Source organism: Crocodylus porosus, unplaced genomic scaffold (assembly GCF_001723895.1).
Source record: "Crocodylus porosus isolate Cpor-Errol unplaced genomic scaffold, CroPor_comp1, whole genome shotgun sequence".
Classification (NCBI taxonomy): domain Eukaryota; kingdom Metazoa; phylum Chordata; order Crocodylia; family Crocodylidae; genus Crocodylus; species Crocodylus porosus.
The window spans coordinates 23,632,492-23,649,600 of NW_017728910.1; the positions used below are offsets into that span (position 1 = coordinate 23,632,492).

At 45.6% G+C, this 17,109-nt stretch overlaps 1 protein-coding gene across 2 annotated transcripts in view; it reads right to left on the reverse strand.

Annotated features, from left to right (window-relative positions):
- Nucleotides 1-17,109, reverse strand: part of DIS3L2 (DIS3 like 3'-5' exoribonuclease 2) — a 224,967-nt gene that overhangs the window by 197,630 nt on the left and 10,228 nt on the right. For both annotated transcript variants that reach the window (XM_019532860.1, XM_019532859.1), the window contains exons 3-4: nucleotides 6,331-6,489; nucleotides 5,897-6,039 (exon numbers count right to left, since the gene is read on the reverse strand). In XM_019532860.1, coding sequence (XP_019388405.1) covers nucleotides 5,897-6,039; nucleotides 6,331-6,489 — 302 coding nt within the window. The remainder of the gene's footprint in view (nucleotides 1-5,896; nucleotides 6,040-6,330; nucleotides 6,490-17,109) is intronic.

Here is a 17,109-nt window from a genome sequence, read left to right on the forward strand (position 1 = left end):
TTAAATAAGTGCAAACACTCTTAGAAGACATGCACTTCCTTCTTCCTTATTTGCCAAGTCAGGATTAGATTCCCCTACAACAGGTCATACTGTCATTAACATAAAGGAAGCATTTCTGCTGCTTGTATTCAGGCACGTTAGCTACTAGAGAGGAAAGGAAAGTGCAAACAGTGGATTATGGGCTGTTTTAGAATAATGAATATTCAATTGCAAAAGTGTCACAAGAACTGCAATCAGACAGATGCAGTTAAAAGTAAATAAATGTTAGTCTTAGAAAAAATGAAATAGCATTATAGCTAAATAGCTGCATTAGTAAATGCTTTTCCTTTTGAATGAAACGTTAAAGCTTTCTTCATCCATATATTTGGGATAATGTCTTCAATTTGTTATATAAAATCTATTCCATCTGCATTCAAACTTCTGTGTTTAGCAATGACAGGAATCTCTTATGAGAACGGCTTCCTTATAAATTCACTGCAGCATATTATTTTATTTTATTTATGTATTCTGGGAAGCACTCTGACTCCAGGAAAATAAGCTGAACACATCTGCAACTTCTGCTGGCTCAAGGAAGAATCTGATAATTTGTGAAAGGTTTTTGTTTTTTTGAAAGTTTAAAACCATTGGCACCAGGAGGGGGGGGAAAAAATATATATATATATATCCTTTTGACCTGATTTGTACTCTTTGCAGCAAAATGTCTTATTTGCTGCAGAATTAACACTCTGACTAGTTACTTATTTCCTTGGGTTGTTTGCACCATGGAAGATGATGTCAAAGAGAGCACCCTTTGAGAGAGCCCTGCTCAAGCAAAATGAGATCTAGTGCACTGTAAAGGTGGGAGGAATAGCTTCCTTCAGGATTGGAACCCATTTCAATCATGAAAACGCACCAGAAAAGCTTGTTTCTACAGTCAGTTATCAAATCACCAGCCTGATAAGCTGGAAACAGGAGGCAGCTATTGAGAGCCACACAAGGAAGAACATGTTGGCGGGGGGTGGGGGGGAAGTAGTGTGTAGCAAAAAATATGTCTCCTGGGGGTACAATGCAGTGCCACGGAGAGACCCAAACTACCTGCATAGACTGGAAAAAGAGCAGCCACATTAGTGCCTGCATCTAGCCTCCAAGCTTGTACATTCAGAGCAAAGGAGGAACACCCTTTGTCATGCTAAAGGACCACCCTGAGATAGTTAAGCCCAGGCTGCTGCAGGTAGTCACAGGCCAATATCTCATGTACAAATGGAAAATCACATTTTGCATATGTGGCCAGTAAGGCAACTAACTGGGTCTGTACACACCAGCACTCGATTTGCGTGTGCTGGCTGAATATCAAAGTCTCAGCATATTTACCGCTACAAGGCCTCTACATTTTATACACGTTATATAATTACCCCCAGCCTCAAAACTCTGATGTCAAGTAGCATTAAAATACTTTTTCTCTCGATCTTTCCCTTAAGCGAGGAACTCCCAAGGTTCATCTTCGAAAGCAGATGGGTCCTGTTATCTGTGCCTATGAAAATCCTATTTACAATGTAGTACATTTCACGCTGTGATATCATATCTGGAACCGGTCGCTCTCCCCATCTGCAGAGAACAACTGTTCTCATGTGTGTATTCGGGGCCGAGGTGCTGGCTGCAGGGTCTCATGATGTCACACACTAGGGCTGTATTATTTTACAATAACTTGCAAACAATAGCTGCTATATTTATCAGTGTTTTTATGTCAGCTCAGCCAGCATTTGGGGAGGGGAAAGGTTTGCAGCCAGGTTTCTAAAACATTTCCTGATAGTTCAGGTCAACCTCTCACACCCATCAAAACGAGGAATTACAATTTGTTACGCTCCTCACAGGTCACAGAAGACAGGATTTCCCAACTCTTTCTTTTCTTGTAGAACCAGAGCAACAGATGCTTCGACAAGACGTCAAGCATCCCAAATCAAGCTGCTCATATCAGCTATCATAACATGCTTGCCCAGATTGGTTTGTGATGTAAAAACACAGAAAAAGGGCAGTTCTTAAGTACCGAGCCAGTGCTGAGAACAGCTTTAAAAACAGCCCACAGCTACATAAAGAAATCAGCCTTCTCCCTCTCTCAAGTCTTCACGCTTCCAAAGAAACTGCTTTCTTTAAGGGACGTTATTCTGATGACAGTTCAGGGCCTCTGTACATCAGCATGAGCATTCGCATTTACCCATCTAGACCCCAACGCCCAAGAAGTCTTGCTCACTTTGCTCACCCAGCCCTTGACCTGGACTGGTGAATAATGTTGGCAAGTTTTCACAGACAGTAAGAGCTGGAAGGGACCTCGCGAAATCATCGAGTCCAGCCCCCTAAGATGTTGACAGGCCCTTTTGCTCATGTTGTTTAATAGACAGCCACCATCCATTAGCTGACTCTAAACAGTTTGTTCAACTACTCAATTCAAGCAACAGCGTGGCAAATCAATACGGGATTCCCCAGACAGGTGTGATCATGGGACAGACTCCAACAAATCCTTTCCGTAAGAACAGACAACTGAATTTAGTACCTGAAATTCATACAGTCTGTCTTTCCCTGGCCTCCCTGCTGACAAGCACCTGCCATGAGCAAAAGCATTGCCAGGCTTGTTGCAATCATTCAGGCAGGTGTCATAAGATTTTGTGCAGGAGGTCCCCAATGATTGCAGATGTCCTAGAGAGGCTTTTTTCTAACACCGTGTTACAGGAAACCATTGCTATAGTCCAGTCGTATCACAGAAGCCTGATAAAGTAGGGCTGGAAGGGACCTTAAAAGTCACAGCGATTCCAACTCCCTGCTTGGGGAAGGACAAGCCTTGTCCAAACGAAGCGTTTCTCTGAACAGCTCTTAAAACTTTCAGAAACGCCTCCTCAGAGCTGAGATCAGGGTCCTTCCTATGTGACAGACCTATTTCTGTGCTCAGCCACCCAGAATCCTCTGGGTGATCCTACTGCTCGGTGACAAAGACACTGCCAGAAGCCCAGGAGAAAAGGTAAAGTATAGACACAGCCACTGACACCGATAGAAAGAGCATTTCCATAGCACAGTAACATCTTGCTTGTAGAGACCGATGAAGTAATTCTGCAGCTTGTTCCCTCCTTCCTCAGAGGTCTTAAAGAGCAGCACTGAAGACCCAGGCATCTACTGAGAGTCCTGAGAAGATCTTGGGGGGCTTCATCCCAACCCCCTGCCTGTGTAGGGTGCATTTAAAGCCACTTTTAGGGCTAATGACAGAACACTAGGGAACACAAGATATTTGGGGCTGCAGTGCCCTACTGCTACACTCAGCTCTATCTCTCCTTCATCGAATCCAGATTTGGGGATTTCAATACCTTCCCCCATGACAGAAAACTGACCCAGAGGAAAAGGGCTGCAGCTTTACCTTAACGAGGCACATGGGAAAGTTTCTGTCGGGGAGAAGTACGTGAGCTGCAGTAGGAGCTACACCACTGACACCATATGCGAGGCCCTCTGGAAGGCATCGCTTCCCTGGGATCCTCAGGTTGCAGCTGAGCCCTGCCATGCCTGCTGTCATCTGCAGCTGGATTGCACCATCGCAGTGGGCCTTAAGCCTTGTCTCTGTACTTGCCATCACTACGCCAAGTCGCTGGAACGTGCACCAAGAAAGCTGTTTGGAAGGTTTGGCTGGTGCATCATGCGGTTGCAGCTTTCTGAGCAAGGAGGGCTTCTCCCCTGACACAGGTTCAGAACAGTTGGGGACTCCAATATCTCCACTGGGTTTCTTGGCTTCCAGGTGTAGATACCTGTGGCTGTCAGACTGCAATCACCTGGGGACAACCTAACACTTGGGACCACAGCTGAAGTCAGTTAAGATGCGATGTATAACCCTTTCTACAACGGGTCAGGGGATGGGCATACAAGGAATTTGCCTCGGGATGAAAGTGGACAAGGCTTTATGTTTCAGTCATTTCACTGTAATTGCCCATGCGCACACTTACCTGTCAGTAAAGCAAAATCTAAAACCACAGCAGCTTTACCCTTTCTCAAAGGGAACAAGTTATGAAGACTAGCTTCCACTTATGGAGAAGCAAGAACGTGTACGTGGGCAGTTATCACTGAGCAACTGATGGGCAGTAAAGCCATCCCTTTTTGCCTTGCTTGTACATCTATACCCTCTGAGGTGAGCAGATATTGTTCTCCAAAGAGAAAGCGTGCTGTATGGAATCCCTTCCGCAATTCCAAACTCTGCATTCTGGCTACAACATTTGTAATGAGAAGTCTGACAAACTGTTTGAAACCTTAATCACTTGTGAAACTCATACTAAAAAAAGTGAAAGCTTTTCCTTTATAAAAATAGGGAGAAGCTGCAATTAGGGTCGTGACAGTTTCTGTATGGCTTTTGTATCATTTTAGTGGCTAAGGCTTTTCACTTGAGACTGGCTCTGGTTCCCGAACAGGCTGAACCTTCACAAAAGAAAACTATTTTGACTCCTGAAGAGGAAAAGCAGGCAGCTCTTCTGGGCACTGCTCTCTGGAGACTGCAGGAATGACATTTCTTCCTTTTCCCGTACCAACTCCATAAACATACTAGTCTACCTGGAAAGAAGGATGCATCCAGAAAAGTCAAAGGTGACAGCAGGCCACTGAACAATCCTTGCTGAAGGACACCACCAGGATGACCTGTACCACAGTAGGGAAGGGATTTGCATTGTTCTCATAAAGTCCTCCCTTCACTTTGGCCAGTTCAACCAAGCTGCCAAATTCTGCTCCCTTAGGACGTGGCTCCTTTTACATTACTATGATTACATGAAGCTATATGGCTGCCTTCAGTTCTGGGATTCCAGTTACCCTTTAAATACCTGTACAACCCCCTGTATACTCAGTGTGCCAGTCCTAAGCTGCAACAACACCATAGGTGCTCTAGTAAGATCCAACTGGAAACCAGCAGATAAGCCAACCTATTATCAAAGTGTTAGCATGTTCTAGCCTCAAACTTCATTCTCTAACAGTGCCACACCTTTGATTGATGCTAAAGAAACTGGCATATATTCTGGTGCCAGTTCTCAAATAAAAATGGAGTGCCAATCTCAGCGGCCTTTGACAGCACAACCACAAAAACACAAGATACTGGCTTTCCATGAATGTGTAGTACAATCTATCAAATACCTGCCAAAAGAATTTGCCATCACGCAGCCCAGGCCACAGCTCTACACAGCACGTATCTATGAAGGCTTTGGTTTATTTTACCTGGTTTGCTTAAGTTATGAACTTTCGCTGCATGTCTGTGGGGCCCGAGGACAAGGTAGTGTCCTGGACAGTCAGCTTTTACTTCCAGCTTCACTTCTCATCTATTCATGGCCAAAGAGAGCCACAGGAGAGACAGGAGTGAAGTGACAGAATGCCTTGGGGAAAGCAAGACTGCCCACCCAGCTGCTGAGACAGGATGAACTCCAGAGGAAGGAAACTTTTGCTTGGGGTAAACTTTTTTTATTTATGCTGATAAAGATTTGCTACTGCTCCAGGGCCTTGCCTATTTATCGCTATTTTATTTCTCCCGAGTCTACCCCACCAGCTGTGTGCAGTGGCATACTTTGTAAGAGTAATGAGGTCTTCGTAACAGATGATTAATCACAGCACTGCCTCTGCCATTTAAACTCTGCTGAAAAGTAGGACCAGACTTCTGAGACTCATCAAATTTGTGGATCAGTGGTTTTACTGTACATGCAACCACCACAGCCCAAAAACTTAAATGAACAAAAAAACTTAATTGTAAAGTCCCAGAACTGCCTGGGGAAACAAAAAGAAATCCCCACCCCTTCTAAAAGAAATCATCAAATAATAAATGCACTAAAAATGGGTGACATGCTATTATGAGCCCCTGTTATTACCGCAGATGTATCAGTAACAAAAGAGCAATAGCAGCGTATGTTCTAGGCACCTGAATAAGCTCGCCTCTTTTCAATCCTGCCGAAACATCTTCCTTTGACAAGTAGGCTTCAAATATATTCTTTTTCCTCCCTCTGCCAGGTTTATTCCGATTCTTCCAGTCGCCCGGGGTGGAGACAGCAGCGTGGGCCATTCCTACAAATGGATACAAATCCACACGTTACCTTTCGAACCCGAGTCCATTTGTGTACTTTAACTGCAGTTATACGGAGCTTTTCTATTCAAGACTGAACTTCTGAGAGCAGCCTGCTGGGGTGACAGGCGCACAACACGCTTCAGGACTAGAGTGACCATATATTACAAACAGTCCTTCACTGCTCCTTTCAGATTTGAGAACACAATACCCCGGGCCATCTTTTAGCAGTGTCAGAGCATGCATTTCAAAGCAGCATGTTTCTGAAGCGCATGTACGCTTTGCCTGAATACCTCTGGGTGTTCCCAGTTGTCTAGGATTTACTCGGCAGTCTGAATGGCTCACTGTTTCTATCTGAGATTCAGAGAGTTGCCTCTTCCTATCCAGGTGCTGGGGAGCTCTGGCTGATTCAGAGTTGTTTCTGGTCCTTGTAAAGACTCTCCTTTCCCCACCTGAAATGAAACACAGGTTTGTAATGGAGGATGAGAAAAAAGGACACTACCCACATTATTATCCACGGTAGATATGCATACTGAGAGGCCGAATACGAGCCACACGTATGGGCCATGTTCTTAACTCCAAAGAAAAGTCATCTCCGTTAATTCGTTATTCCAGTAGCTCACTTGTAAACCCATGTTGGCTCTTCATGCATCCTCATTCCCCCACTAATTTATTTTAGCATTAATTAAACTCTGGAACCTCCTAGATTAACATCTGGATACACCTTTGGATACTTCCAAAATCCTGGGAAATTCATTAGCCTCTTGGTTTGTTTGTGTGACTGGTTTCAAAGCCCTCCTCAAATCCCCAGGTAGCATGGAGATGTAAATCCATTCTGAATTACATGAAGAACAAACACGGTAGTATTGGGGGGCGGGGGGGAGGGAGATCAATGTGCTTTGGATAATTAATTCTGTTGCTACTAGAGGAAGAACACTGAGACCTTTGTTCACTTGCATATACCGACACTGGATAACGAGCTAGCAGGAACCGAGTGCTGTCTGCTTAGAAAAGGCCACAATCTTCTGCAAAGGCTTACCTTACCTTTCTCTGCCCTCGACCTCAGACTTGCCTGCAGCCTGGCAGGCAAGCAGCAGTTTTAAAAGCTTATGCCAATGCTGTTCCCTGGATGGAAGAGGGACTGTGAGGCAATACAGCTGCCCCGTTGGCCTTCCACCTGGATATTGAACATGTCATCGTAGCTTTGCCTTCCAGCCCGTTGGCTGCAGGCCCAGAATCTAAGCTCATACCTTCAAGTCTGAAAAATGTATGGCGGCCAACCGACTTTGTTAATGGTCTGTTCGAGGTCCAACGCAATTTTACAGTGTATGGCATCCCTTACAAACTCAGCCCCCTAAATTGTTCTACAGAAATAAATAAGCGGCAGAGGGGAAAGATATTAAGAGGTACAGACAAGGGAGAAAAGATGCATGTTTTCAGGGGAGATTTGAAATAAGATGGGGAGCTACGGAGACTGTGCTTCTCCAGCTGCAACTGGTGGTAACAACCTCTCATGCCAAGAGCAGCCAAGTAGTGAGGAGCAAGGCAACTGAGAATTTGGGAGAGTGAGAAAGGAAGAAGCTGGCTCAAGCAAGCCCATGGAAAGTTTAAATGCAAAAGCAATCATTTTGCATTACATCCACAAACGAAATGAGGAATCTGTGGTACTGCTAGATGGTGGGGAGAGGAGGACTCTCATGGTTTCTTCATATCTGACAAGGCATTTTGCATGCACTTCAGCTTGGAGAGAATGGCTTTGGGACACAACCAGAAAGAGAGCTGCGACTGCAATGTAGCCTGATTGAAACCACAGATTCAGGTGTAAGAGAGGCAATAATGTACATGGACGGTGTTATGGGGTGGAGGCTTGGAAACACACAGGAGATTGGAGGGAAAGATGCCAAGTTACACGCACCTTTATATTAGCTGCCACCGTGGTAGAGAAATCGAACTTCAGAATGCCATTTGTTGCAACACGATTCAAGAGTTACCTTTGTAATACTACAACCATGGGGTTGGAAGGGGCCCCAAGGGTCTTTGGGGCCAACCATGCCCTCCCAGCATGATACTCTTAAATGATCCCTGTCAATGCTCATCTAGCCTCCTTTGAAGACCTCCCCTGCAGGAGACTCCACGGCTTCCCTGCGTAGGCTGCTGCCCTGCCTCAATTGCTCTAACACTAAGGGAGTATTTTCTTGATATTTAATCTACATCTACTTGGCTGCAATTGAAAGCCATTGTTTCGTGTCCTGCCCTCTGCAGCGAGGGAGAACAGATGTTTTCCCTCTTCTCGATGACAGCTTTTCAGAGGTTTGAAGATGACTGCCTTGTCCCCCCCACTTAAATTGCCTTTTTTCTAAGCTAAACAAGCCTGCCTCTCTCAATTAGATAACATGCCCCTTAAAGCTAGTCACCAGGCAGTCAAAATTAATCTTCTCTGAATGCTTTTCTGCTGTCCCTGCCATCTGATAATAGTCAGGCCGGGTAACCACAACCCTTCCCAAAAACCAACAGTAATGAAATCGCTCTGTAGATGACTGGCACTGAACTGGATATCTCACCATTGACCAAAATAACTAGTAAATTAAAACTGTCCAGGACACAAGGTGCGCCAGACATCCCCAAACAAGACATGCACCTGGAATGCAGAACGTAGGGAAAAAAAGATATTTTTTCCGAGTCATGGCTGTCAACTGACTGCATGCAGCAGCTCACTTGCCCACCGTCAGCTCCTTGGCTGCTTCAGGCAAAAGTTATCATGTTAACCCTATCACAGCCACTGATGAATGTTGGCTACTCAGCCAAAAGTGGCTGCAAGAGGGTTAAAACTAGATTCTGCTGCTTGCTGGCCCAGGGAGAAACAGCAGCCACTGCAGTACAGCATCTCCATGCTTCTATTCTGGCAAAGAAAATCACCTTTCCCCTGTCAGATACATACCCCAGTTTTGGAGGAATGATTTATGGGGAAAAGGGTACATATGGTTTATAAGTAAGTATGGTGGTTATTCCCCAGGGATACATTTAGGTGATTTATAAAACACTTCTAAACTCTTCCAACTGGAGGACAGTCTGCAAATGCAATGCAAAATAGTCATGCTCGTATCTTAAGGCTGGTCTGCACTGGTAACTTCCAACTAAAGAGGAGAAATGTATTTTTCTTCGAGAAACTTAAACAAGTAACTTGATCCCCTCTAGGACTATGACGAGAGGAAGCAACCTTATAAAATTAAGGGGAAGCTTCCTATGCACTAAACTGATCCACAGAAATTGGTTTGTCTGTCTGCCCCACAGTACATGGAAGCTAAATTCTGGTAATTTGGCAGGTGTTTCACCTAGGAGTAAATTGCTCCATTTTGGCTTCCAGTTACTACAGAAGAAAACAGGCACGTGACACCTTTTTTAAAGTGGTATGACTGCTTTGTTTGTCCAGACCCTATGCTTACCTACTTGATGTAAAGATTTCTGATCATTCTTTAACCTAGTATTAAAAAAAAGCATGAATGGCTGGAATCACAGAAAATTTGGGTTGGAAGAGACTTAGAAGGTCACATCTAGTCCAACCCCCTGCTCAAAGCAGGACCTGCCCCAACTGAAGCTAGACCGATTCCGATGCTAACAGTAAAGGTTAAATAACTACTGAAACAATTTCCTAAAGAAACATGATGGATTGTTTACTGCCTGAATTCTTTAAAATCAGGGGCAGGCAATTATTTGGGCCCACGGGCCACACAAGGAGGAGCCGTGGGCCAGCCAGCAGCACCCCATTCCCTCCTCCTGGCAACAAGCTGGAGCCCGCGCACCCTGCACTTCTGCCCCACCACTGCCAACAGTGCACAGCCCCAGCCTACCTACCCCGTGCCTGCTCTGGACTTGCCCTGGCCGGAGTGGACCAGCTAGAACCCGCACGCGCAGCCCCAAACCCGGCCTGCCCTGCATCTGCGCCGACCCACGATGAGCAACAGCAGCTGGACACAAGTTGCTGCTGCTGGGCATGGGGAAAAGTGGCTTCTCCCCCTCACTGCTGTCAGGCCCTTCTTGCTGCAGCCACCTGGAGCCTGAGCCTGGGCTGCCCTGCAGCTCTTCTACACCACCACCGGTGCAGCCTCCAGGCTGCCCAGTGGGGCAGCGATGGCAGTGCAGAGGAGCCAGGCAGCAGCCCGGTACCACGAAGCTGGGGCCAGCAGCAGCTGGAAGGAGCCACCACTGTCTGAGCTGCCGAGAAAGGCAGTCCACCTGTGGAGCCGCCCCAGCCCCGCTGCGTGCCCAGAGGGTGGTGAGACGCACCATGGGTCAGGTGGCACCTGGGCCAGGTGGGACCAAGGGATCTGCCATGGACTGGACACACTCCCTCCATGAGCCAAATCTGGCCCACGGGCCATATTTTGCCCACCCCTGCTTTAAATCAACACAGGATGTCTTTCATGCTCAAACTCAGCCAGAAGTTATGACCCTGATACAAAAACCATCGGTGATGTTTCTTGCATGTATGATAGAGGAAGTCAGGACGGAACCTAGAGGATTCTAATGATCTTTCCTGGTCTTAAAAGAGTAATAGTTTTTCTTATCTTGGAAAGTGTCCACAGATTGACTTTACTTCAAAATAAAAGGGTTCTGATTAAGCATCAATTGACTTGATTTTGTATTTTATATTCAGTCAAAACAGGAGTTTTCTTCTGAAAAGAATACCCACACATGCATATTTAACTGAAATAATAAAAATTATTATGAAAATCCAATTTAATCACTTCTCTACAAGTCTGAGTTTAAGCAAAGCCCCACACAGGCTGGCCAGCAAGGTGAGGATGCACATAACAGCAGCAATTTCTGATGTTCTTTCTAGCCTGAAGTCACAGATGGTAACCTACTGCTGAGATGTAAATACCTATACTCAGATCCAGGGAGCAGGGGTGAGGGCAATCATTAACACAGCACACTGTATTACTCAACAGGCTCTTTGGAAGAGTCCTGGACCCAACTCAAACTGCAAGGGCTAAAGTAGGCACAATAAAACCCCCAGACCCACTGGCATTTACATTCTTCATCTATAAAAAACATCCATGAAAAAGGATGGGGGCCCCAAGTTAAAGATTCACCCCACAGGAAGCATCTCCACCGAGTGCAATGAATGCCATGCCATGTTTGCCCACTCAGACACAAGCATCACCTGTTAAATTTCCCACTGCATACTTGCATCCCCCATCCAAAAGTTAGAGAATCCTGTTGTACTTGCGGACCGGATCACAGCACAAAATCATTCTGGATCCAGGTCTCCTCTTTCCATGTCAAAGTCTACCCGCTAACTCATCGCGTGTTTTCACCTTTAACTGAACTCTCTGTTTGATTTACATTACAGTGATTTATATTTTAACCCAGTTCTCCCAGTCTGAACAAAACCTGCCGAGAGCAGCACTGCAGTCGCATGGTTCCAGCACCACCCCTACAGCGTAAGGAAGGCAACCGTCCCTCCATGCACTCTCTCGACACTAAATTAGTCCTTTCAGGTTTTAAAACAGCACAATGGCAAAACACTCGAGCAAAACAACGTCCTCGATTGGCCGGATCCAACACAACACGTCCATCTACTACTCAACGATACTGGTCCAGGATTAGGCATCAACCCTCCCCACTTTAACTAAAAGGATTTTCACTCTTCCCAGTATTAGACCATAATCGAGTTCTTTACTGGGATGATTTCAAACAGCCCCCACCTTCCACAGCCAGGACAGGAAGGACACAAGCTCCACCACTGAAGAGGTACAAAGAAACCGAACAATTTATTGTGAGCTAATGAGATAGCTTTGGCACATGGTTACTCAACGGCTGTCCCTACTTCCACACTGTTCCTCTTCATTTCCAACACATTTGGATTCTTTGAACCTAATTGTTTCTGATCCCTCCCAGACTCCCTGATCTTCATCCTTGAGTTCAACCCAGCTATATACTCAGCAGAACGGGATGATATTAGGTCTGTGAGCTAAAGGGCAGGTCAACTGCCATACTGATGGGAATCCAATATCCAGAACCAAAGCACAAGAATCAACCAACCAAGTAATTAACATGAAAACAAGAATAACTCCAGTGCCAAAACCCTGTTTAGTCCCCCAACTCCCTTGTGCACTGTGGTATAACTGACGGTAAGTGTAGTGCAAGAGAGGTTCAAATATGCTCACATTTGTTCTCAGCCGTGCCAGCCAGATGTGACCCAAGGAGACTGAGGTCCTACCCAATGACAGCGCTCTTCCATCAAAATGGAGCCTTGCATGCTAGATAGAGCCTACTTCCCCCAGGATGCCTCGCTTTCCGCAAGACGGGGCTGACCCTCTGCCTCCTGGGAAAATGACCCTGGACCCACACGTGGTCATATTCTGCTTTCTCCCTCCCTCTCCAGCAACTCTCCCTTCCCCAACAAAGCAGCAACACTCATCACAACTCAGCACAAAGCCCTGTCTACATCAGAAACCATTACAGTATTTTAACGTCGGCCAGGGTGCAATTTTGTTTGACATTTCTCTACAGACAAAAGCCTTTGCGTAAATGCAGTTGCACCAGGCTATGGTTTCTTTCAGTCACCAAAGTGGAATAAGCTAATCTGGCGAAAGTATTTGGGGGGTTGGTATTTTTGCTGGTATAAGCACCTACATTAGGAACATTTTGCCTGTGTAGTTAAGCTTTCCTATCCCATAAGTTTGAATACAGTGGCAATTTAAAAGCCACTTTCATATTTTCTCAGACACAAAGGAGCCCGTAAACACCTGTGAAAAGGTGACATCTGTACAGTATGTTACTCGGTTTTTAATTTCCGCCCTAACTGTGGAAATTTCCACCCTAATTTCCACTTCCAACACATGCCACATTACATAATAAAGTTGCCAGGTCTCCCAGCACTTCAGCTTTTACTGGAGTATCCGGCATCAAGTTACTAGATCAAGCTGTCCAGGATGGGCAAAAAACAGCAAACTCCAACAAAGTGATCTCAAATGCAAGTTATGTTAGTACAAATACACTAATTCTAGACAGATCAAAAATGAGGCTAGCTATTTATGTTTTGCTGAATATTTGGAGGATTTAAAAGATTAAACACCCCAAGTACTTTTTTGTTGAAAGAAAATAAAACACACAAAAGACAGCTGTTGGATAAGTGGCCGAGAGGGTAAGAGGTCTGTACCCGCACCAGGAAAGCCAGACTGGTCTGAAAGCAGGTCAAGCAGGATTCTGCAAGAGTCAGTCACTCAGCAATAGAGGCATTATTAAAATCACCTGCCACATCCTCAATAAATGCCGCACTGATTTAAGAGCACACAGAATGCTTTGATAATATTTCTGTATCAAGATCGTATCAACACGCTTTACAATACCCCAAAGCAACAGACTGAACACTGCAACTTAATAATTCAGAAGGCAATGTGGCTGGCGAGAGAAGAAAAAGTCACGTGAATAAAGGAACTCACTAGGACAGAAAGACTTCAAGTGGATTCATTTAGCAAGGTGCAGCTTTCACCAAGAGACTCACTGGAGACAGAGGTGAAAGCTCAACCATCCAATTCATGCTGTTCTAGGAGAGGGAGCGAGTTCCTTATTTGTTATTAGCATAAAACCTCTTCACAAGTTAAACATGACCACATAAAAAATCCCAAACTCGTGTTTCTACAACATATTCTTTGGTCCACCAAGACAGCTGACAACTTCTCACAATCCACTCACTCCAGGTTTAATTACAGGGCAAAGGAGAATTTGAACAGAAGCACTATGCAAAAAGCTTCCAAAGCTAAAAAATCGTACGCAGTTACACATGTGTTGCAAAACCAGCTTAGAAGGGAAGATTTCTGAGAAGGGAACACATTGGAGGGCGAAAATGGAAAAGCAAGGTGGAGTGACAATATTGCAGGGTTTTAAAGAGGAAGGAGGAAGCCGCTGGCAGATAGCATAGTTAAATCTGAAGTTAATTACAGAGCCGATCAGAGAGGAACACAGACCTATGGTTATATGCACTGAATCAGCCCAAATCTAAGCACTACGCAAAGGTAACTAAGTACATGATGCATCGAAATGCAGCTGCCAGAACTAGCTCCCATCCCCACTAATTTTCACTTACTGGTCGTTAGGGATCAGCTGCCACATACATTTGAGCACCATCTACACTTAGAGAACGTGAGAGCTGAGATGCACTCGACACTTAGGACACGTGTGCGGAGCCTGCTCCGACACACTGGAAATCCAGCGTGCGTCAGAGCAGGCTTGATTAACCGAGTCTGCTGGAGCATGAAAGCTGACCCGCTCCGGCAGTCTTCCACATCATGTGTATCAGTGCCGCCATGCTGAAAAAATGGCGGTGGCACGCTTTGAAATAAAATATATTCGATGAGCTTTAGTTCAAAGCGCCCCACTGACTTTTTCAGCACAGGGATGTGTGGCGACACTGATACACATGATGCGTGGGTGCTTTTAATTAGCACGGCTCGCTAATTAAAGCGCCCAGTGCCGCATCCGGCAACACATGTAAAATTGCCCTAAGGCTTTATATCCAAGCAGCTTTTCAATGCGATTTAGGTAACTGGTTGGAGGCAGCTGGGTAAAGTCTGGATAGCTTTCTCCTGCTGAGACGGGACAAAAGAGGACCTTGCTTCTCCCAGCCCATGTGGGATGCTGCTCCCCAGTTCATGCTGGCATAGCAGACTAGAGAGGAGGAAGATACCCAAACCACCAGAGAGACCAACAAGGGCATGGACCCAGCTAACTGCAGAAAGGCACCTGGCATATCAGCCGGGGTCCCCGAAACACTTCTAACATGAGCTTCAACCACAAGATACGTGGCCACAGACCAAGTTTAGAACAGAGTGTGCCACTCTAACCTAGGCACAAAAACTCATTTGTTGTGTGGATTGAGCCTTAACTGCCAGGAAGACAGTAGAAACAGCTCCATGCTACTGCTGGGGAGAGTGACAAAGATGCTGGGTTTGTCCAGGGCCATACAGGAAATCTGCAGCGATGTTAGCCCCATAATTTGGAAACCTTGTGTTGCCTACAAAAGATGCGTTTCCATAAGCCATATGACAATGATCCTGATGCCCCTACCGTTCAGTGCAGAGTCACTACAAAACATCTCCTTGCTGCTTCGTGCAGCTTTCTAAAAATTTCAAGTGCCAAGATTCACTTTTGTCCACATGCACCATGTGATTGTGAAAACCAAGTCCAGCTCTTCTTCTACTGTGGAACACAGTCTTAAATGAAATAGTTCCCTGACTCACGCCCACAACATCACGCTCATCCTTGGGGAGTCTTTTCACACCCTCAACTTGGGTGGGTTTTAGGCTGTAGTAACTCATGGACGACAAAAAGACAATTGATGTTCGAGTAACTGTACAGCTGCAAGAGCCAAAGATACCATTCCAGAATGAAGCTCCGGTGACGAAACCCACTTAGTAGCAATAAGCTAAAAGTTTATCCAAATAGTGACCACGCTCCAGCTGAGTGGAGCACTGTATTTGCACTGGGAAGGAGGGGATACAGCTCTTCTGATTGTCAGGACTCTCTGTGAACTTGCTCCACCCTGCTTCTGACCCACGAACCACCTACTCCGCCTGATGACTCCTCTCCTTCAGGCCTGGACTCCTGACTCCAGATGTGGGTCACTCTGCTTCCGTTGCCCCATATTCCCTGCCCTCCCGCCTCCTCTGAGTCATCTTAAAATGGCCTTTTCCTCTTAAAGCTGAAAGGCAGATTTCACTGTGCAAAAGGGGTGTGCAACACTCCAAGAATGGGGCAATTGAGAAGAACAACATATTGTATGAAGTTCTTCCTGTGCTTCCCTTCTGATAGTTTTGGGGGAAGCGAACAGTAGGAAGAGCCGGGGTCCCAAGGAGGAGATGATCAGTAAGCGAGCATACAGGAGGGCTAGACTCATTAGTAAAATGAGACAAGACTGCACAATTAGCTTGTATTTTGAATCTGCCCCAGAATTACACCCCTCACTGCAGAACTGTGCCCAGAATCAGGCCATCTGGTCTTTCAGGTTGTAGAAAGAAGTCTCAAAAATATCAGCTCAGTATGAGCCAAAGTGCTGCCTGCTTGAGTCTGCAGGGAGCCTGAAACAGCAGCTCTGAAAGGCATGGGCTCCTGTGTGCATCTCACATGCACTCCAAGGATCACCGGCTGCATGATTCAGCATTGTCCCAGAATGCCACGGGCATGGCAAATATGCCAGGCAATTCCCTGTTTTGCTACAATTAGGCATCCATTATCTTGTCTGTCTCCTGTCTTTCAACCTGCTCTCACTGAGCCTGGCTTCAATTACTTGTGGCTCCCAGTAATTTGGATTACAGCACCATCTTGGACTAAAGTACGTCCCGTGGGACAGGGCAGCAAGGGGCCAGGGCCATAGGAGCAGAAGACCAGCTTCTTCCCAGGGAGCAGGGGACACAGAAGGGCAGGCTGCCAAGACAGCACCTTGAAAACCGCATAGCAATCGAGGCCAGAAGAGAAAGGGAGTCATCTTAAAGGGAGATGTAGCTGACTTCAGCAGTTAATTTCCACCCTTGCCTCAGTACTCCCGGAGAACACATTTTTCATAGATAACAAGGCCAAAGATTAGTATTTCAACCATCTAATTTGACCTCTGTATAACACATGCTACAGCATGCCCTTAAATTCATTCCTGCTTGTATTCTCTCTCTTCAGAACAGAGTCCAACCTTGACTTTCCCATGATGGACAACCCACCACAATCCTTGCTAAGCTGTTTCAATGGTTAACTGGCCCTTGCTTTTTAAAAATGGGGCCTTCACATATGTCTAATTTTATCTGGCCTCAAGTTTCATAGGTTTCATAGACACTAGGGCTGGAAGGGACCTCGGAAGATCATTGAGTCCAGCCCAATTACTGTTTAATATCTGTTTTTCAAGTTGGCACTAACTGGGCATCATCAAGTCACCTTTAACCTGCTCTTTGATAAACTAAACAGACTAAGCTCTGTGCACCTTTCACTATAAAACAAGCTTAATGATGCTTGGGTTTTGTTCTGAACTCAATTTATCAAAGCCTTCCAGAAGCACAAAGTTCCAGTCCTATTCACACTGG